Here is a 22,613-nt window from a genome sequence, read left to right on the forward strand (position 1 = left end):
ATCCACAAGAGAAAATACACTCCTTATTTTGTGGGTTCATTTCTTCAGGTTATTCTGTTGATGTCATTGTTCAAAAAACGAGCCAGAGTCTGGTCATGGGAGCTCCTCGATATCAACACATAGGGATGGTGGCGATGTTCAAAAAGAGCTTTAACACTTGGGAGAAGACAGCTGAGGTCATGGGCAAACAGGTGGGTGATGTGGATAGTGGGTTTAGTATAAGTGCAAAGAGAGGTAGGGCAGAGAGAGAGGATGACAAGATGATATCGTTCCCTGCTTTCACTCCCTCTATCTGAAGCTAGAGAGCTCTTTCCCACAGATATAGCCTCAGGAATATAGCCATCTCCTCACCTTCATGACAACTTCTTGTGGTCAGTAATTTCCATTTACAGAGTTTCATCCAAGTTCGCTCAAGAACAACAAAAATGAACATAAGCGTCAAGGCTGATAAGGGCCTATACTATCCATGGGTAAACAATTAAAGGTTCACAGAGTGGATAAAAGGTAGTACTTTGCGCAACTTAACAGATGAAACTTTCTTCATGATATTCAAACCTGAAGGAACGGAATTCCTATTCAACCACTGGTTAGCACAATCAGGAAGGCAAGCGAGTTGATCTGTGGAGGCAAGAGAGTGGCAAGTGTTGTCACTAGTCCTGATAAGAGCTCCAGCGTCTCTCCCACTCTGAGGCCAACTGTAGACAGCTGAAAGCATGTGAGCCTTTCTGGCCTGGTTTTTAGGCTGGCCCACTATATTGCTCTGGCCTAGCCCTGTGTCTTAATTGGGAAAAGAAAGAGCAAGAGAACAAGGTAAGACCCAGTCATGGCAGAGCAGGACAGCTGGGGTAGGGGTAGGTGGGTTGGGGGTGTGGGGTGGAGCTTTCTCTCTTTGTCTGTCTCGTGCCGGGATATTTCCCTGGGAAAATCTTGTGTGTCAGGCTATGCTGCAAACTACTTGAATTCACAGGCAGAGATAATCCCAGAGGGCTGGCTGATGGTGAGGTCTCTACTGCAAGGTCAGCCCCAGCTGCCTCCTCAATAGAACCTTCTAAACTCTTCACTCTGCCTTGAGTCAGATGGCACAGGAGCCTGATATCACCTGAGTGCACTCCATTCCCAGCCCTTGTCCTTAGAAACAAAACATAGGAAGTGAGAGAAGAAAGGGACTTTGGAACTCATGTAGTCCCCCAGCATGATCCAAAAGACAGTGTGAGGAGCCCAGTAAAAGGGCACACTAAAGTCCCTGTGGACTTAAGTGACTTAATCTGTATCTTCCTCAGATTGGTTCCTATTTTGGGGCAACCCTGTGTGCAGTGGATGTGAATGGAGATAGGAACACCGACCTGATCCTTATTGGGGCTCCTCATTACTATGAACGGAACCAGGGAGGCCAAGTGTCTATCTGCCCCTTACCTAAGCGGGTAAGTAGATTGACAGGAGGCAGGGAATCTGGGTCCTGGGTAGAGACAGCACCTGAAGCAAGAGGCTGAAAGTGTGGCCCAGGATTTGGAGTCTGTTACAATGTTTGCTTTTTCAGAAGACTAAGTGGAGCTGTGAAGCTGTTCTTCGAGGGCAGCCAGGGCATCCATCCAGTCGTTTTGGGGCAGCCCTGGCTGTGCTGGGGGATCTGAATGGAGATAAGATAATAGATGTGGCTGTGGGGGCACCAGGGGAAGAAGAGAACCAAGGAGCCATCTACGTGTTTCATGGAATGGCTGGATCCAGCATCAACTCTTCCTATAGCCAGGTGAGCCTGGTTATTTCTCTTAACTTGTCATCCTCTGAGTATTTTTTTCTTGGCTTCCCTCAAGGTCTGTTTGCATTATTCTCTTTGTGATTCAAAGTGTCTATAATGAATATTATAATTGTATCAATTCATACATAAATATAAACATACCCATTCAATTTAATAAGTAAACATTTGTCCCACACCTACTATGTGCAAACCCTTTGCTTGGAATAGGGATTAGAGATTTTAGAAGACAGTCTTTGCAATAAAAGTTATTGTAAGTATGAATAATCTTACGCTTCCACATTTGGGCAGCAGTGACTTTACACATTCTTAGAGTGGAAATGGATCTCTGAGACTATCTTCTAAAATCCGTAATTGACCGAGAATCCATTCTGCAACAGATCCCACAGTATTGGAAGTTTTTCCTTGTATAGTTGGAGATGGAAATGCCATACTTATCAAATTTGCAGATCACCCTAAGCTGAGAAGGGATACATTCAGTGACAGAATCAGGATTTAAAAAAAATGTTGACAGACTAGAATGGCTCAGAAGTTGAAATTTCGTAGTGATAAAAGTGAATTCTTATACTTGAATTTTAAAAATCAACTCTAAGAGTGAAGGATGGAAAAATATGTAGAATCAGATCAATCAACAAAAATTTATTAATGCCTAACTATGCTGGGAACTAGAGATACAAATACAAAAACCAAACAGTCCCTACCTTCAAAAGGTGTGTGTGCTGACAGAGGGAACAATGTGTACATGAGTAAGTGTATGTGAAAAATAGATACAAGGTAATTTCAGGGGACAGACACTAACAGACAGGGGGTCAGGAAAACTGTATAGGAAGTGGTCTTTGAGCTGAACCTTATATGAAACTGGAGATTATGAGAGGGGAAGATGAGGAGAGAGAGCATTCCGAGGCCTGAGGGAGGATAGAATTTGCAAAGGTCTGGAGACAGAGGACTGAGACCTAGAGTATATAAAGAGAGGTGATGTATAATGATCTTGGAAAGGGAGGTAAAAATCAGATTGTGAAGAACTTTTTATGCCAAACAGAGAAGTTTCTATTTGACGTTAAAAGCCACTGGACCTTCTTGAGCAAGGGAGTGAACTGGTTAGACCACTTTGGCAGATATGTGGAGCAGTGGTGTCCTACTCACATAGAAATGGAGGTCACTAAACTATACCTAACAATCCCTACAGACTGCATATTGGCTTGGAAAGCCATATATTAACATTATGTATGTTCCATTTTATTTTTTTATTTCTTTTGCTAAACATTTCCCAATGGCATTTTAATCCATTGCATGCCATATGGGAGTGTTGCCTGACAAAATGCAGCCAGCAGACTGTGTGTTTGACAGCAGAGGAGAGGCCAGAGGAGAGGAGTACCTAGAGCGACGGCCATGTGAGTGGAGAGAATGGAATGGATAGGAGATGCTGAAAGAAGCCTATGTTAAAAAAAAAAAAAAAGACATAGGAGGTTAATGAAGCACACACATGCCACATAAGTCAGGAATATTCAGTGGCAACCAAATGAACAATTGCAATCTGATTTTGATAATTCTAGGGATGTGTGTCTTGTAGTGTAAACTATCTCCATCAATAGAGACTGCAATACATTCATGCCTTCTCATCCTAGGTATTTTTTGTTCATGTGCTTCATAGAGGATCTATCTCCATGAACTAGAGACTTTCAACTTCTCTGAGTATTTTTTGCAAACCAGTGTAGCACTAGCTACACTGTCCCTCATTCTTGCTATACAATCAATAAACATTTCTTAAGCACCTATTTTGTGCTGCGCACTGAACTATAGCTGGCATTCCTTTCCAGTCATCCATGTCCTTAATGTCACCTTCAGATCATCAGTAGTAGCACCTTGCTCCCTACTTATACACAGTCTTTCTATTGCCTTTTGGGCCATTTACAATTTCAATTCTTCAAAATGGATGGCAAGGTCCCACAATTCAAAGCTCCATAACTTTATATGCTGTTAAAAAAATATGAACTTTATAGTAAAGGACTCTACAGTTTTCCAAAGCTGATCTAATTGAATCTGAAGAACAGTCTTAGAAAACCACCCCCAACCTCTCAGAGTTACCTTTAAGACTGAAGAGAGAAGTCAGAGCCACATTCAGGGTCCCAACCTGCCAATGCAAATAGGGGTTGGGGAAGTGAGTTTAAAGTCTCAGCTACATGTGAGGGCTTTCTCTGGGATAAATATCAAACTCCTTACATTTACAGGGACTTGCTGGAGGGATTCTCCACCTAGAACTTTAATAGATTCCCTACTTTTCAGGTGCCATTAGAGAAAAATTAACTATTTTCTCTCCCTTCTGTTCTAGCCTGTAACTGTATAGTCAGTTTTCCAAAGTGTTTTCCTTATGAGTCAGACCACTTCCTTTGGATAACTTTTTCATGTCTGAATACTTAAATCAATGAATGAAACCAATTATCCGTTGTATGTGTTCCCATTATGAGTATTGAGACTAGAACCAGTATGGATTTTTGCACCCCTAAAACATTAGTACCTAGCAGTTTACCTAGAACACACTATAAAGGTTCATAAGTGTGTATATATGTACATATGAATGTATATGCATACACATACATGTATGTATATATACATATTCATATGTATGTATATGTATACTTTTTAAATATATATTTCCCCAATTACATGTTAAAAACAATTTTTTTTGTTTTTTGGTAATGTTTTTAAAAGTTTTGAGTTCCAAATTCTGTCACTCCTTCCTTTCTTCCCTCCCTGAGATGGTAAACAATCAAATACAGATTATATATGTGAAATCATGTAAAACATTTCCATATTAGTCATTTTGCACAAGACTCCAATGAAAGAAAAATAATGAAAGAAAGAAAGTGAAAAATAGCATGCTCTCATCTGTATTCAAATAATATCAATTCTTTCCCTGGAGGTGGATAGTATACTTTATCACTAGTCCTTTAGGATTGTCTTGGATCTTTGTAGTGCTGAGAATAGTTGTCATTCACAATTCTTCACTGTGCAATACGGCTGTTACTGTGTACAAATGTTCTAGTTCTGCTCACTCAACTTTGCATCAGTTCATGTAAATCTTTTCCAGGTTTTTCTGAAACTGTCCTGCTTATTTATCATTTCTTACAGCATAATAATATTCCATCACAATCACGTATCACAGCTTATTTAGCCTTTCACCAATTGATGGGTATCCTTTTGATTTGTAGTTCTTAGCCTGTGGGTATACTTTTAAGCAGACCCAGAATGCTCATCTCATTGTGACATGAGTCCAGACCTTCCTTGCCAATTGCAGATCTATTGGGTAACGTCTATATGCAGACCTAGAAACACCAAATGATCCATCCCAAACACTTAATCCCTTCTTTGGGAACCACACATCTTTATTTAAAGGCTTTTATGAATTTGTTTTCCTTTTAAGTTAACTTACTTGTCCTAGTGAAGGGTGAATTAGAAATTCCATTTGAATAGTCCTTAAAGTGGCAAGGATCCGCTGAAGGAAATTTCAGATGCCCTTTAGAAGAGACTCAGAGGAAGTCAGAGGTTCACTTATGCTACAGACCTTGGTGAAACTGTGGTGTGTCCTATGTGAAAAGGGACACCTAGAGACTTTATTCAGACTGTCTTTGGATATCCCATATGCTAATGGAATTATTGACAGTTTTTCACCAAGGACAGTTTGAGATTCCCCAGGACACCTGAGGATAAGAAATGACTTTTAGGCAACCTTGCTCAGGTCCTTAATCTCTGTGTGTAGAGTTCTATGTGTTCTGGGAGGTCAGAAAGAGTAGGCTTTCCCTTTAAAAAGGGAGGCTTGATTTTCTTTTACTTTTTAAGTTAGCTCAGAATTAAATCTGACCTGTAGTATGGATCCAGAGGAGAGAAAACCCTTTGTGGGAAAGGGAAAGTGTGAATTACAGTATCCTCTGGAGCCCTGCTGCTGACTGAGTACCTAACTGAACCTAGAGCAGAAATGCCTCTCAGTGAGAGGGAGAAGACAAAGGCCTCGATGTCCTTGGAAGTAAATGGATTAGTGTTGCTACACAACAACCAAAACAAATTTCTCACCTAAATAGAGAGGATATAACTTCTAGTTGACTTCAAGTCCCTAATCTCTAATATTGACAAAGCCCTATATGCTCTGGGAGTTCTATTAAGACCCAGGGTTTCCCTCTGAGAAGGGAAGCTTGATTTTTATCTCCTATTTTGTTTCTCCTATTTTTTCTATTTCTTTTTTTGTTTTCTTTGTTGTTTTTGTTTGAGGGAAGACTTTTTGCAAGGAGTGTAAGCATGAGAATTTAGTAAAAATGATGCTTATACGTCAAATTGTATCTCCATGCACTTGGAAGTATGGAAGAATATTTGTTTTTAAATTACACTACTTTGACTTTTTTTTTTTTTTTTTGGTCAAGGCACTTGAGGTTAAGTGACTTGCCCAAGATCACACAGATAGTTAAGTGTCAAGTGTCTGGGGTTAGATTTGAACTCAGGTCCTCCTGACTGCAGGGCTAGTGATCTATTCACAGCGCCACCTACCTGCCCTGCCTTGAATTTTCCTAAACACTTTAGTAAAAGGCAATAGGGAAGGCATTCCAAAAGGAAAATACTGAGTCTCACTAAGTCATCAGAGAACTCTCCAGAATTTGGCACTGTGGACTTTGCCAAACACACTCCAGTAGTTTTGCTGAGGATAGCAAATAAACTGGGGAGAGCATAAGAGTGGGAGTTTATCCTACCCCTCAGAAGGTCTAGAGTTCTCCATTGATACCATCAATCAATTACCCCCACCCCCAATTAAAGTAATAAGGTAGTCTGTACTTTAATACCTTTAAAGAGAACTCCCCTTTCAGTCACACAACCAATCAATCAAAGTATAAAGTAGATGTAAACAACCCATTTAATCGAGTTATAAAGGTATGAAGTGTTCCGAGCCACTGGATGAAATTAGATGATCCTACATAGAAAGTGTATCAATCATGCCCAACAGGGCTTGAATAAAAGCAACCAGCCAGTTTCTAATCAGATATTCCAATAGTATGTTGGTCAAGGGACGGAGCAATTTTCTACCAACCTCTTGAGAAGGAATTGCCTAGAAGAAGGAAGAACAAATTCCATCTCTTCCCTCCCCTCAACCAATAGAAGACCTGTGAATTTCGAAAGGCTAGAAAATCTAGATTTCCCTTCAATAGCAGTGTCCCTGAAACATCAGTGACTGAGAGTAATTTTTGCATCAGAAGCTGAGGACAAATTAGACATACAGAGAAAAGGCATCTTCAGAATTCTATAAGGACCTCAGCAGGAATCTATGGGGAACTTCATAAGGATCCCTCAAAGGGAGATCCAGCTCACCAGAAGCAGTGAGCTACCCCTTTGACATGTCTGCTCTCTTTCCTCTTATCTTCATTTGTAGAGAGTAAATCCCAAACTTTGGAGGGGAGGGTAGAATTCTTATTATACCTTCTTAGTAAACACCCCAACCTGAAAACTAGTTAAATCTAACTGGCAAATTGTTATTAATTGGATGATCACTGTTGAATATACCCATAAGGGCTCATGAATGCAGTAGGAAACCATCCTGTATCCTCCAGGCCCACCTACAGAAACCTGAGGGAAGAAACAGACATCAGCCCTCTAGGGAACCAATGTGTCAACATAAGTGGGAGGTGAGAAAGTAAACCCAAAGATGCACACACGGCATCTTAAAAGGCTTTTAGGACGATCTGGCTTAATCTTCTCAGCACCAGGTTCATTTTCTCCCTCAACTATGCTTTGGTATTTTTGAGGTCAAACTGCTTGTAATCTTCTGTCATCCTTCTACATAACGTTCTGCAAATGAATTGGTATTCTAAACCAAAATAGGCCTTGGATGACAAATATCTTTACCTAGAAAAAACTTTTAAAGGTTGTGCTTGAAATTTTTGCTGAACTCTTTTGTCACTTCATTTCAGTGACTATTTTTCATTGGTTGAATAGTAAGTATCATTACTTTTGACCATTTCTCAGGGTCGACACCTCATGTATTGGTTGGCAATGGAGCCACTACAATTGTACATAATATCTTTTCATCTTTGTCCTGTCCTCTAATATCTATTTGACCTTTGCTTTAATTAGGTGATAATAATATGATAATTATTATAACTACAATCTATATTTATATATATAATCTATAATCAATATATAATTATATATCTATAATTATAATTACAATCTAGATAGCTAGGTGCTGAGGTGATGAACTGTGCTAGGGTCCTGTGATTATTCATAAAGAATTCTGAAGGAGAAGAAAGTGGAAACAGTTTGACTGTTTGGGATTTATCCTCAATCTTAGAAACATATAGAGAGGTGCTGATAGCCAGGCCTTTTCTCTCTAGTTTCGCTCAGGAAGACTATGATAATTAAGTGGTGTGATCAGTGCCTGGTGGTGAAGACAGTGAGGTTGCAGTGTTGAACAAATTTAGTTTGATGAGAATGTCACCTCAGAAACATTTTTGCTTTCCCCAAGCTCTGAGCCATAGAGAAAACTACTGTGTTAACTGCTCCCTCCCCGCCCCTTCCTGTATCTAAGCAGGAAGGCCAATTCCTGACTTTCCAGTTGTAAGTCTGGCACTGGCTACAGTATTTCCACTGGGCACTGCTAGCCAGAACTCTGCCTTTTCCTTTGCATTTTCTGTTTATTCTTTTTATGATATTGGATATCCAGTACTAGACAAAAGAATTTACCATATTAACCTGTGTTTGAGTTATTACTTAAGAAAAAGAGTCTGAAACCAGAAACCATTTCTAGTAAGAGATGCATTGATTTCCTTTTCCCCCAATCAGGAAGCATGGCAGTAGCAACCTAGAATTTTAGCTCCTTGAGGATGGAGACTGTTACGTTTTTGTATCTGTATCTCTGGTACCTACAGTAGTATCTTGCACATAGTAGATGCTTCATAAATGCTTGTTGATTGATCAATGGTAAAAGATGACAAGGAGCTGCTCAAAAGCTATCTTGTTTCTCTCTCCAAAGACAATGATTTTTAGATTGGAAAAGACATAACAAAAATTAAAATTAAAAATAGGGACTCAAAACCCAAGATGAATAAGAAGAGAATGAGGGAATATTTGCTACCTTTAAGTTCAAGGCACCAAGCCCAAATTACCTACATCCTGGACTACTGAAAGAACTAGAAGGTGGGATTCCTGAGTCTCCAGCAGTTATCTCCAAAAAACTATGGAAAATAGAAAAAGTTTTGCAGGATTGGAGAAGAGCTAACATTACTATAATATTCAAATTGGAGAAAAGAACAGAGACTAAAAACTGTAGCTTGATTTTCTATTGCTGACAAAATTCTAAAAGATATTATTAGAGGAATATTAGTGGATGTCTAGAAAAGGAGGCAACTCCAGTATCTTTGCCAAGAAAACCCCAATGGGGTCATGTAGAGTGCAACATGATTGAAAATGACTGAACGACAAAGAAAAGGAGTCTATGATCCCAAATGGCCAGCAGGCTTCATTAGGAACAAGTTATGCCAAATGAGTCATTTGTCTTTTTTGATGGTCTGTTTCCTCATCTATAAAATGAGGATAATAATAGTACATATCTCCCGAGGCCGTTGTGAGAATGAAAATGAGATGATATTGGTAAAGTGCAAACCTTAAAGAGCTATTTAGATGTCAGCTATTATTATTACTAAGATAGAAGTTCAGATAAATCTTCTGGAAGCTTTTGACAAAATCTCCCCTGTTAATTCTTGTGTAAAAGTTGGAGAAATGTGAGAGTGAATAATGAAGTGGATTTACAACTTATTGATTGGCTAGATCCAAAAGCAGACATTAATTTTTCCATGTCAACTTTGAAGGTCTCCAGTAGAATGCCTCAGGTAGCCATTATGGTTTTGTGTCATTTAATATTTTTATCCATGCCTTGGAAAAAGTCATATATTATCAGCTGACACAAAGATGTGAAAAAGAATTTTGATACTGATTAATAGTTATGATTTAGTATCTTTACAAGTTAGACAACTGGACTGAACCTGATAAGATGGAATTTAATAGGGATAGATATGTATATTACATATGTGTGTAAACGTACATATGTATATAAAGACGTTGCTTCAAAAATACACTTCACAAGTACAAGATAGAGGAGGTATAGTTGACAGCAGGTCATATAAAAAAGAGAAGTGAATTGACTAGCATTTATTAAACACCCTCAAAGTCAAAGGTCTTATAACAAGGAAAACAGCATATAAAAGGAAACTGGGAAGTAGGTGGGGTAGAAGGGGTATGTATGTATGTATGTATGCAGTCAGCAGCGAAGTCTGGAAGTCAAGAAGTGTGTGCTGACCTGGTTATGGGCAAGATTAGGCAAAAACTCACCTATTGGAATCCAGGGTCCAAAGCGCAGAGCCTGAGTTCTGGTGGGAGAAGGAAGAAGAGGATGGCTAAAGAAAAAGTTGCAGGCTTTGGAGGAGTTAAGAGTTTTATTAGACTAAAAGTTCAATGAGTCAACAACCAAGAAAGCTAATGAAATCTTAGGTTGCCCTAAGACAGACATCATGTTTGGGACAAGGGAGGTGCTGACCCCACTGTAGACTCAGATCATATCTGGGACACTGTGTTCAATTTCTGTTGCCACATTTTCTGGAGGGCATTGTTAAACTGATAAAGGGTCCATAGAAGGGCAACCAAGATGGTGAAACTCCATTAGTTATTTCCACATGAAGAATGGTCAAAGAAACTAGACAAATTTTGCCTATGGGAGAGAAAATACAGAGGGGACACTATAGTTTTCTCCAAGCATTTGAGGTTCTATGTGGAAGAAAGGTTAAATCTGTCTTGCTTGGACTCAGAGGGCTGTACTAACAGCAATGAGTAGAAGTTCCAACTGGGCAAATCTATTCTCAATGGAAGAAGAAAATTCTAACAATTAGAACTACCAAAAGTGGAATGGAATAAACAGGAGATAGAGATTTCCACTGGAGGTCTTCAAATGAAGGCCAGAATTCAGGAGTGGGGAACCTTCAGCCTCAAGCCCACATGTGGCCTCCAGGTCCTGAAGTGGAGCCCTTTGACTCAATCCAAACTTCATAGAACAAATCCTCTTAATAAAAGGATTTGTTCTGTAAAACTTGGAATCAGTGTAAAGACTGAAACCAAGGACCTAGAAGGTCACATGTAGCCTCAAGCTTGCAGGTTCCCCAACCCTGGAGCAGATGATGACTCATGAGGTGTATTTTAGAAGAGATTAGAAGAGATTCTTGTTAAGAACCTTCTTAAGAATTCTTCTTAAGAATACTTTCCTGGGGGTGGAGCCAAGATGGTGGAGTAGAAAGACACACATATGCGAGCTTTCCCCACACAGCCCATAAAATACCTGTAGAGAGGGACTCTCAACAAATTCTGGAGCAATAGAAGGGGAGAAAAACAGAGTGGAGGAGATTTCCAGCCCAGGGTGACCTGAAAGGCCCATGGCAAACATCTGTTGCACTGGATGCAGAACAGAGCCCAGCCCAGCCTTGGCCATGCGGTGTGGCTCTGGGAGGAGGACACCTTGGGGTCAGAATCTCCAATCACAGTAGCAGCGTTTCACAGATCCCTCAACCCACAGGTACCAAAGGTCAGTGATAGGGTTTTTTCAGCTGGCTGGGAGAAGGGCCTTCCCATAGCTCCAGCCTCAGGCAGTGGCCACAGAGGCCACAGCAGCCCCTACAGCAGCCCGCATCCATTGTTGAATCGTAAAACCCCTGGGAGGGCTGAGCAGCCCATTCTTACCTCAGCCCTGTGTAGAAGCCCTGAGGCAGCTGATCTTTATCTCACACTGGATGGCAGCCCTGCCCATGCAGCTTATCTGAATCTCAGCCCCTAGTGCTGGCTTGGTGGAACTGGAGGCCAGATGGCTGTGGAAAGGAAACTGCTAAGATTCTGGGCACAAAAATCCCAGACCAGTGTACACACTTGATTATGCCACTTTGGAGGAACTGAGATCTTACAGATTTCCAGAGTATACCCTACTCTTGACAAAGGACCCAAAAGGCAAGTAACTGGTTGGGAAAATGCCCAAAAAAGAGGTAAAAAATAAGACTACAGAAGGTTACTTTCTTGGTAAACAGTTATCTTCTCCCATCTTTTCTGATGAGGAAGAACAATTCTTACCATCAGGGAAAGACACAGAAGTCAAGGCTTCTGTGTCCTAAACATCCAAAATAAATATTCAACGGGCTCAGGCCATGGAAGAGCTCAAAAAGGATTTTTAAAATCAAGTAAGAGAGGTGGAGGAAAAATTGGGAAGAGAAATGAGAGAGATCCAAGAAAAGCATGAAAAAAGGGTCAACACCTTGCTAAAGGAGACCCAAAAAACTGCTGAGGAAAATAACACCTTTAAAAATAGGCTAACTCAACTGCAAAAGAGGTTCAAAAAGTCAATGAGGAGAAGAATGCTTTCAAAAGCAGAATTAGCCAAAAGGAAAAAGAGGTTCAAAAGCTCACTGAAGAAATAGTTCTTTCAAAATTAGAATGGAACAGATGGAGGCTAATGACTTCATGAAAAACCAAGAAATCACAAAACAAAACCAAAAGAATGAAAAAATGGAAGATAATGTGAAATATCTCATTGGAAAAACAACTGACCTGGAAAATAGATCCAGGAGAGATAATTTAAAAATTATGGGACTACCTGAAAGCCATGATCAAAAAAAGAGCCTAGACATCATCTTTCATGAAATTATCAAGGAAAACTGTCCTGATATTCTAGAACCAGAGGGCAAAATAAATATTGAAAGAATCCACCAATCACCTCCTGAAAGAGATCCAAAAAAAGAAACTCCTAGGAACATTGTGGCCAAATTCCAGAGTTCCAAGTCAAGGAGAAAATATTGCAAGCAGCTAGAAAGAAACAATTCAAGTATTGTGGACATACAATCAGGATAACACAAGATCTAGCAACTTCTACATTAAGGGATCAAAGGGCATGGAATATGATATTCCAGAAGTCAAAGAAACTAGAACTAAAATCAAGAATCACCTAGCCAGCAAAACTGAGTATAATACTTCAGGGGAAAAAATGGTCTTTCAATGAAACAGAGGACTTTCAAGCATTCTTGATGAAAAGACCAGAGCTGGAAAGAAAATTTGACTTTCAAACACAAGAATCAAGAAAAGTATGAAAAGGTAAATAGCAAAGGGAAATCATAAGGGACTTACTAAAGTTGAACTGTTTACATTCCTACATGGAAAGACAATATTTTTAACTCTTGACACTTTTTTCAGTATCTGGGTAGTTGGTGGGATTACACACACACACACACACACACACACACACACACACAGAGCACAGAGAGCACAGGGTGAGTTGAATAGGATAGGATCATATCTTAAAAAAATGAAATTAAGGGGTGAGAGAGAAATATATTGGGAGGAGAAAGGGAGAAATGGAATAGGGCTAATTATCTCTCAAAAAGAGGCAAGTTTAAAGACTTTTCAGTGGAGGGAAAAAAGGGGGAGGTGAGAAAAAAAACATGAAGCTTACTCTCATCACATTTGACCAAAGGAAGGAATAAAATGCACACTCATGTTGGTATGAAAACCTATCTTACAATACAGAAAAGTGGGGGAAAAGGGGATAAGCAGGGTGGGGGCAATGATGGAAGGGAGGGCAATGGGAGGAGGGAGCAATTTGAAGTCAACACTCTTGGGGAAGTACAGGGTCAAAAGAGAGAACAGAAGAAATGGGGGGGCAGGATAGGATGGAGGAAAATATTGTTAGTCTTACAGAACACGACTATTACAGAAGTCATTTGCAAAACTACACAGATATGGCCTATATTGAATTGCTTGCCTTCCCAATGGGGATGGGTGGGGAGGGAAGGAGGAAGAAAAGTTGAAACTCAAAGTTTTAGGAATAACTGTTGAGTACTGTTCTTGCATACAACTAGGAAATAAGAAATACAGATAATGGGGTATAGAAATTTATCTTGCCCTACAGGACAAAAGAATAGATGGGGAAGATTGGTGATAGGGGTAATTAGAATGCTTGGCGTTTTGGGGTGGGGGAGGGGAGAAATGGGGAGAAAATTTGGAACTCAAAATTTTGTGGAAATGAATGTTGAAAACTTAAATAAATAAACATTAAAAAAAAAGAATACTCTCCTGGACAGTCCTTTGAGGTCCTTGAAATTACCTTTCTATAAGTTTATATCCTATCATTTTAAAGACTCTTCTAGCATAGTGCCTATTCTACCAAAATGGAAAGGCTTCAGGTATAGTCTTGGTAAAAGACCATCTGCTATCACAATCAGTGGAAGTTTCAGAGAAGCAGATTTAGATTCATTGTGGAAAAAAAAAAAACCTTCCAAACAGTTATAGCTGTTGAAAAAAAATGGAATGAACATTGCAAGGCAAGGAGTGAATTCCCATACTAAAAGTTTTCAAGTAGATTATTTGCAGGGATTCTTTATGTGGGTAGAGCTTGGTCTACCTGATCTCCAGGGTCCACTCCAACTCAACAATTCTGTTATTCTAGAACATTCTCTTTATCTGTTATATAAATGTGGGTTTTAAAGATGGTAACTTCAAAATGGGCCTGAAGCAATTAACTGAGTAAGAGTAATGTAGATAAGCTAGGACAACGGCTATAGAATACAAAAACAGGATAATATGTTTTAAGGGCAAAAAATTAAGTGTACTCCAAGATAAATGGACAAAGCTCATGTTTTAGATGAATAGAACTCAGTTGAGAAGAGATCTATCCCTCAAGAACTGCCAGTTTCCATGGTTCTAATTTTGTACTCACAGAACAACCTTCCCACCTCTAATTTGTTGGCCTGAGTAACCAGGTCTCCCAGGGACCAGAAAAGGAGTTCTGCCAGGTATATCCCCCATTGTAAATTAACAAATTGGCAATCTTGCTTAGAAAGTAGTTTCTTGGGAATGTAATTAGCATGGATTAATTCTTACAAAAGCAGTCTGATTGAAGCAAATTCTGGTCCAAGAACATAAGAAGAGAAAAGCAACTACCATGGAATTCAAGTGGCTTCAAAGAATACATTTTAAATCTGTAATTAGGGAAGCTGAAGTAGGTGAATGTAACCAGTGGGTCTGGTTTCATTCAAACTTGGACTAAGAGGCAGCGAAATACACTTACAATAAAGTAGATGAGAACTGTAAAAACTAGGTTTGTGTGTTCAAAGCCAAGGCAAGACAAAGTAACCACACTGGGCACTTTTTAAATTTACTTAACTCTAAATTACTTAACTATTACAAGATCCCCACAGATTAATTAAAACTCTCTTTTGCCCTAAATCATGTGTAGATAACACACTACAAAGGGCTAAAGTGAAAACATGAGGCCAGATTCTGTCTTAAAGTTCTTGTCCAGAGAGGAAAATTTCCCACAATTCTTTGAGGAAGTTGGCAGTAATATCCACCGGAACATCTGAGCATACTCTGGGTGGTTTAATCACTTTATAACCTACTCCATTCTCAACTGCCTCTCTGACTATTTTTTTATCTTCTCAGAGGATTGCAGGTTCTCACTTCTCCCCCACACTCCAATATTTTGGACAGTCATTGAGTGGAGGGCAAGACATCACTCAGGACGGACTCGTGGATGTGGCTGTGGGGGCCAATGGACAGGTGCTGCTGCTCAGGTGAGAATTATGTATGTTTTTGCTAAGCAACCAAGATATCCTACCCCTTAGTTCCCTTCTTTCTATTGTCTGGAACCCAGGAAACCTATTCCCTACCAAATTTTGTCGTCCTAAACCTCTATTATTTCTCCATAGGACCCAGCCAGTCCTGAGATTGGAAGTGTCCATGGAAATTATTCCGAAAGAGTTGAAAAGGTCTGTGTTTGAGTGTCGGGAGCAAGAAAAAACCAATGAAGAGGCTGGAGTCGCCAAAGTCTGTCTCCTTACCCAAAAGAATAGAGCAGACCGCCTAGGTGAGAATTAGTGATGATATATTCTGGTATTAAAATTCAATATACCAAATACTTATTAAACGTCTGGAGTGTATAAGGTACTGAGTTTGGACTGAGGATTCACAGATGAAAAAGAACCCATTCCTTATTCTCAAGGATCTCACAATATAATTGGGGTCAGAGAGGGCAGATACAACACCGGCTGGTAGAAGAGGAAGTCTACCCAAATTGCTGTAAGAAAAATAAAAAATGAAAGATCATTTTCATCTGGAGGGATCTGGGAGAGTTTCATAAAGAAGGTACCTCTTGAGATAAGCCTAGAAGGAACTGTTCAAATTCAACAGGTGGAAATGTTGGTGTGTATTTTGCATAAAGGAAGGCTTCCATGAAGTCAGAGTGGAAAGAGGGCTGAACAAAACTGTGGAGTAGCTAAGGATAACTATCCAGTAAGGCATTCAGCCTTTGCTTGCTTGCAAAGTCATCCTGATGAAATTGGTCATTTTCAGTTATGTTCAGCTCTCTGTGACCCCATTTGGGTATTTTTTTTGATAAAGATACTAGAATGATGTACCATTTCCTTCTCTATTTCTGCTAATGGGGAAACTGAAGCAAACAGGGTTAAGTGACTTGCTCAGGGTCATGCAGCTAATAAACGTCTGAGGTCAGATTTGAACTCAGGAAGATGAGTGTTCCTGACTCTGAGCCTGGCACTCTATCTACTGTGCCACTTAGCTGCCCTACCCTGATGAAGATCCGTAACCAAAACCATATTCTCTTAGCTCAGGAGGAAATCAGAGACATAACTTCAGGCATGGTTACCAAGGCAGGGAAGAGATAAAGAATCATCTGGGGCTCCTATGTACATGAGCACCCTGGAAGCTACCCAAGGTCAAGGAAGTGTGTGGGTAAAAGTCCACTCAAAAATCACAGCTCATGAATCCCCATCCATGTGTCTACTTTTACTTGACCAGCCAGAGAATACATTAGTTTAAAGCAAGACTTTTAATCACATAACATGACAAAATAAGTGCAAACAAAATTTTCTCCCCTATGCACAGGGCTCCTACACTCTTTCACAATTACCACACCAAAAGTTGGAGAGGAAACCCATTCAGGAAATACAGAATTCATGGAAGCGCATACACCTGGGGAATACATAGAGCCAAGGAAAACATATGGCCAGACATATTCTTAAGGAATGCACATAGCTGGGGAGTTCCTGCCTCCCTCCAATACTGTTAGTGGAGCCATTTCTCTGATGAGAGTTCCAGCTGAACTTGGCTTGGGCATCTCCACTGACCTGCTGCTGCTTTCTGCTGCACCATAGTGTCATCGATACTGATCTCGGTGCTGGGTTTGCTTGCTGCGTTCCTTCTTCATTGAGCTGCTGCTGTTGCAGATTTTCAGGGGCACCTTAGCTTCATGGGTGCTGTTCTCTACTGCTAATTACAGGTCTTCAGCTGTGATGAGACTTCTCCATAGCAGGAAGAGTGTTTCCCTCTCATATTTATACTTTCATGTTGAGGGGCAGCTAGGTGGTGCAGTGGATAGAGCACCAGTGCAGGAGTTAGGAAGACCTGAGTTCAAATCTCACCTCAGACACTTGCTACTCACTAGCTGTGTGACCTTGGACAAGTCACTTAACCCCAATTACCTCATCCTGGGTCGTCTCCAGTCATCCTGATGAATATCTGGTCACTGGATTCAGATGGCTCTGGAGGAGAAATGAGGCTGGTGACCTGCACAGCCCTCCCCCATTCAAAACAAAGTCAAGTGCAAGTCATGTCATCATTTCTCTGATGGCCTGGTCTTCTTCAGCAACACACACTTTCATGTTTATGGTCCCAAGACCATCTTTAAGTGTAGGTGATGTAGTCCTCAGCCAGCTAGTTAGAGAAACTTTTTGGCATTTTAAAGTCTGTCTTTTAAACTGCTTTTCTTCAGTGGCTGCTCAGGCTGCTCTCAATCTCTGTGGTGATCCAAAAATTCATTTTTACTCTTATTATATTTTACATATATATATGTGTATGTTTGTGTGTATGTATATATATATATACTCAATCCTGGGTTGAGAACTTGGGTCAAGAACCTTCATCATTTCAAACTGTTGCAAGTACTCCACTCAGAAAAACTGCAAAGGTGCTGGGTGGAGCTATGGTGAAGATATTAGTATCAACCCTCATATTTTTTCCTGCTTGCCGTAGAAGTCACCTCAGGAAAAAGTGCAAAGGGCTAAGTGAAGCTGGTGAAGTTGGTGACCTTCCCACCAACAACCCAAATGACTTTACTCAGAAGGCCTTTCTGAAGGAGTTCACCTCAGACACTCTCATCTGTCCTTCTCTCCATTTTCTATTCTCCTCCATAAGAATCCAGGGCTCCATTCACACAGTATAAAATAAAGCCTGGTTTCAGGAGAGTGGGGACAGATGATCAAAAGGTGTGATTTCCTGGAATAGGAGTTACTAAGGTAAACATCTACTCACAAGCTGCTCAGACACTCACTTCACTACTGCTTACTGCTCTCCCTAATCACGCAGTGTGTGTGTGTGTGTGTTTGTGTGTGTGTATGTTGTGTGCATGCGTGCATGCATGTATGTGGTCCAAGTATGAACAAACTGAATAACAAAAATTAAATCACTGGCCTAAATAATAGGATCGTACATGTAAGGCCTGTATCAGATTGCACGCCATCTTGGAGAGGGCAAGGAGGAAGGGTAGAAATTTTAGAACTAAAAATCTTATAAAAGTGAATATTGAAAACTAAACGTAAATAAATAAATTTAAAAAAATAAAAAGGAAAAATCACAGACCTATACTGCAACCCAGGGAATCTTCATTCCCCCTTACGTTAGTGGAGGAGTGAAGAATCTCTCTTCCTTAATTCTTCCATTCCTACCAGGTGAAGTCCAGAGCTCTGTGACATATGACCTGGTTTTGGATCCTGGACGCTCTAAACCTCGAGCCATCTTTAATGAGACAAAGAACCATAGGAGGAGAAAAGTCCTGACCGTTGGCATGAAGCGTATCTGTGAGGATGTGAAATTGCTGTTACCGGTGAGCCTGGGATGAGGGTATTCCCCAACTGCCTCATCCTGGGTCATCTCTAGTCATCCTGATGAATATCTGGTCACTGGATTCAGATGGCTCTGAAGGAGAAGTGAGGCTGGTGACCTGCACAGCCCTCCCTCACTCAAAACAAAGTCAAGTGCAAGTCGTGTCATTATTACTCTGATGGTGTGGTCTTCTTCAGCAACGAAGGGCGAACACACACACGTACACTTAGTATTCATCTATGAAAAAAATCATAAAGACCAAACTATGTAACAGTCATCCCTTTCTCTCTCCATGCCCCTCCCTTGTGTCACCCCAAAAGTAATAATACTTCTGAAAATGCTCACATTAGTTTTGCTGTACTTTTCCTTTGTACTTTCTCTCCTCCTTTCAATTGTAATTATTCGTGTTCTTGTCTTTCTCCCATCATTGTTGTTGCATCAGGAGTGGGGAACCTGGGACCTTAAGGCCACATATGGCCTCAAGTGCAGCCCTTTGACTGAATCCAAACTTCACAGAACAAATCTCCTTCATAAAAAGATTTGTTCTATAAAATTTGGACTCAGTCAAAAGGCCACACCCAAGGACCTAGAAGGCCACATGTGGCTTTGAGGCCACAGGTTCCCCACCCTTATATGTTGTCCAGTTGTTTAATTATGTCTGACTCTTCAAGACCCAATGGACACTAGCACACTAGGCCCTTCTATCTTCCCCCATCTCTTGTAGTCTTTCCAAGCTTAAGTTCTGGCTTCCATTTACATAGGATAATATATTTAGCACTGGAATTGACCAAAAGTCCTCTAATCTAACCCTTTCATTTTACATATAAGTAAATTGAATCCCACAGAGACTTAGTGGCTTGTCTGAAGCTACACAATAGTGGGATTTGAACCTGGCTCCAAATCTACTGCTCTTTCTATTACAGCAAGCTAAATTTTTTTAAAATGAATTTTAATTGATACCTTTTGTTTTTTTTACATTGCTGGAATTTCTTCCAGAGAGCAATCTCATGTAACAAATAATATTTTATAAAGAGAAAAAATAGAGAGAAAAATCAGATAATATTTTATAAAGAGAAAAAATAGAGAGAAAAATCAGCAAAATCAATATTTTGAAAAAGTCTGAAAATATATACAATGTATACCACAGCCAGGAGTCTGCTTCTACAAAGGGGAGGAGTGGTAGTGTCTTCTCATGTCTCTTCTTTGGAGCCATGCTTTGTAAATTTTTTGTCAAGATTTGTATTCTTTTGTCATTTTGCAATCTTCACTTTTAGTTGTTTTGTGGTTTCCATTTATACTGTGATTGCATATTCTGTTTTCTTGGCTCTGCTTACTTCACTTTGCATCAGATGATGTAAATTTTTCTAGGTTTCTCTGTATTCCTCCTATTCGTCATTTCTTACGGCACAGCAACATTCTATGACATTACCATGTCACCATTTGTGTGGTTATTTCCCATCCTATGGACGTCTATTTTGTTTCCAGTTCTTTGCAACTGTAATTCTGAAATTCTCCCTGATGATGTCTTCTCTTTCCACCTTTCTTATTTCTGTACCTGCTCTTTGTCCTTGGAGTAAATTTCAGTTCTTTCAGCACTACCTTTTCTCCCAGGTTTTTCACTCTACTCTGGCCTCATTTGTAGAAACAAAAATTAGCATTATACATTTTTACAAAAGTATATACAACACTGGCCTTTACCTCATGGTGAATCTTTCTATCTTTGGTTTCCCAGTCTTTGGATCTCAAGTGCCAATCAAAGGAACTTGCATCTAGTAGATGTCTGTGGGACATTGAAATTAGGGCAGCGGGATAACATAACCAGATTTCCTAATGCTAATTCTCCTTCAGAACTGTGTAGAGGACTCAGTGAGTCCCCTCATCCTAAGCCTCAACTTCTCTCTGGTGGGACAGCCCATTGCCTCCGCTGGAAACCTCCGACCTGTTCTATCAGAGAATGTTCCAAGGCTCTTCTCAGAAGCTGTGAGTCCTGGGGAAGTGCTGCAGGGGTCTGGGGAAGAGCAGAGATCTGGGGAGCAGAACTTTTGATCTCAGCCTGGGATACACCAGGATGCAGAATTCCTTTCTGTTACAGCTTCCCTTTGAGAAGAACTGTGGCAATGATAGTATCTGCCAAGACGATCTCAGTATCACTTTTAGCTTCCTGAGGTAAGAGGGGTTGCTAGTTTCATTCTTTGTTCTCCTCAAAATCTGCTCTGCTTCAAATATCCAGGCTTCAGCAGATCGAGGGCTTCAGCATTATTGTTTTCTTTTTGCATCGTAAATATTTATTTTGTATTTCAGTGAAAACAATGATTCTGATGAGATGAATTTTGTAGTGGACTGCTAAACAAGAGAATTGCCTCTATGCATTTCATTAGCAGGAGGTGCTTAATAATCATCCTCATACTTGCATGTCACACATAAGCTGTTTAACAGCGGTAGAGCATCACAAATGACCAAACGTTGTTCAACATCTTTTTGGTCTTTTTTTCTCATCATATTCCTCTAGACCTGGGTTTGTGAGGTTTACATGAAATAAGCCTGCTGAAACCACGCACAGCTTTCTTTCAATTGCTTCTTAAACCCCAGAGCAGTATTTGGTTTTGCAAGATTTTAATTTTTTAAATTTTATATTATTTATATATTATTATAATATATTTATATATAAATTTATTTATTTATTTGATTTATTATTATTTATTTTATTTATTTATTAGATAGATTTATTTATTTATTTGTCAACCATTATTTATTTATTTAGTTTGTTGGGGTTATTTATTTATATAATTTATTTGCTAAATTTATTTGAATTCATTTATTTATACATATAATATATATTTTACATATTATAAATATAATTTATTTATATATAATATATTTTATATATTATAACTATAATATATTTTATATTATTTTAAATTTTAAAACATTCAGTTCCACAAGCTTTTGAGTTACAAATTTTCTCTCCCTCCTTCCCCTCCTATAGGCTCTATTATAGCTGCTGTTCACATTAAACATATTTTCACATTAGTCATATTGCAAAGAAGAATTATAACCAATCGAATGACCATGAGAAAGAAGAAGCAAAACAAAAAATAGATAAAGCAAATAGATGTTTTGATCTGCATTAGACTCTGCAATTCTTTCCATCCTGAGCCTTTTGGAGTTGTCTTAGAACCTTTGCAAGATTTTTAAATGTGTATTGGTTACCATCTGAGCTTCTTTCCAAATCCAACCTTATCCTTACTTTTGCTTTTTCAAGATGCTTACATGAGGTCAAATGTAAACCTTCCTTTTCATCATCAGAAGAGTCCTGACTGGTGTCTACTGGGTGTTCCTCCATGCCCAACGTGATATTTGGCATACTCTAGGGGATGATGTATATTTCTTTTTCCAGATCAAGGAAACAGCTGAATCCTTTGTGGAGATTTCCTTAGAAGTGGTCTTGTGAAAACACTATTAAAAGAAAACAAATGAACAAACAAAAAAGTAGTAGTCTGTGGCAGGCTGTGAGGCTGCTAATATCTTAACTGTCTTGAAAAGGGGCCATCTTTGTTTCTCAATGCAACCTCTTTCTTGTTGAAGTTTAGGCTTTAACCTTTTTCTTTTTAAGACTTTTGGGAATATATAGATGTTTTGAATTGTTACTTTCTACAATTCTAAATAGTCAAAAGATTATGTTGTAGCTGATCATCTTTCAGTAATAGGTTCTCTTGGCCCAACATAAATGGCTCATAGCTCTTTCTGGAACTGAAGAACTGTTCTTCATGTTGTTCTCTTTGGACTTCCCATAACATTGGTCTTTCAAATTTGTTTTTTCCTCATTGTCTGAAGTTAAATAAACATATGTATTACTTGATGAGGGTAACTTGGATTTGTACAAATATTCTTTAATTTCTGGTTG

General features: G+C 39.4%; 1 protein-coding gene across 2 annotated transcripts in view; it reads left to right on the forward strand.

Annotated features, from left to right (window-relative positions):
* LOC140496709 (integrin alpha-M-like) overlaps positions 1–22,613 on the forward strand; it is a 58,319-nt gene that overhangs the window by 23,788 nt on the left and 11,918 nt on the right. For both annotated transcript variants that reach the window (XM_072596815.1, XM_072596816.1), the window contains 8 exons: positions 49–191; positions 1,281–1,421; positions 1,538–1,747; positions 15,254–15,384; positions 15,520–15,677; positions 18,556–18,710; positions 20,558–20,689; positions 20,802–20,875. In XM_072596815.1, the coding sequence (XP_072452916.1) occupies positions 49–191; positions 1,281–1,421; positions 1,538–1,747; positions 15,254–15,384; positions 15,520–15,677; positions 18,556–18,710; positions 20,558–20,689; positions 20,802–20,875 (1,144 nt within the window). The remainder of the gene's footprint in view (positions 1–48; positions 192–1,280; positions 1,422–1,537; positions 1,748–15,253; positions 15,385–15,519; positions 15,678–18,555; positions 18,711–20,557; positions 20,690–20,801; positions 20,876–22,613) is intronic.

The sequence above is a fragment of the Notamacropus eugenii genome, chromosome 3 (assembly GCF_028372415.1).
Source record: "Notamacropus eugenii isolate mMacEug1 chromosome 3, mMacEug1.pri_v2, whole genome shotgun sequence".
Taxonomy (NCBI): Eukaryota; Metazoa; Chordata; class Mammalia; order Diprotodontia; family Macropodidae; genus Notamacropus; species Notamacropus eugenii.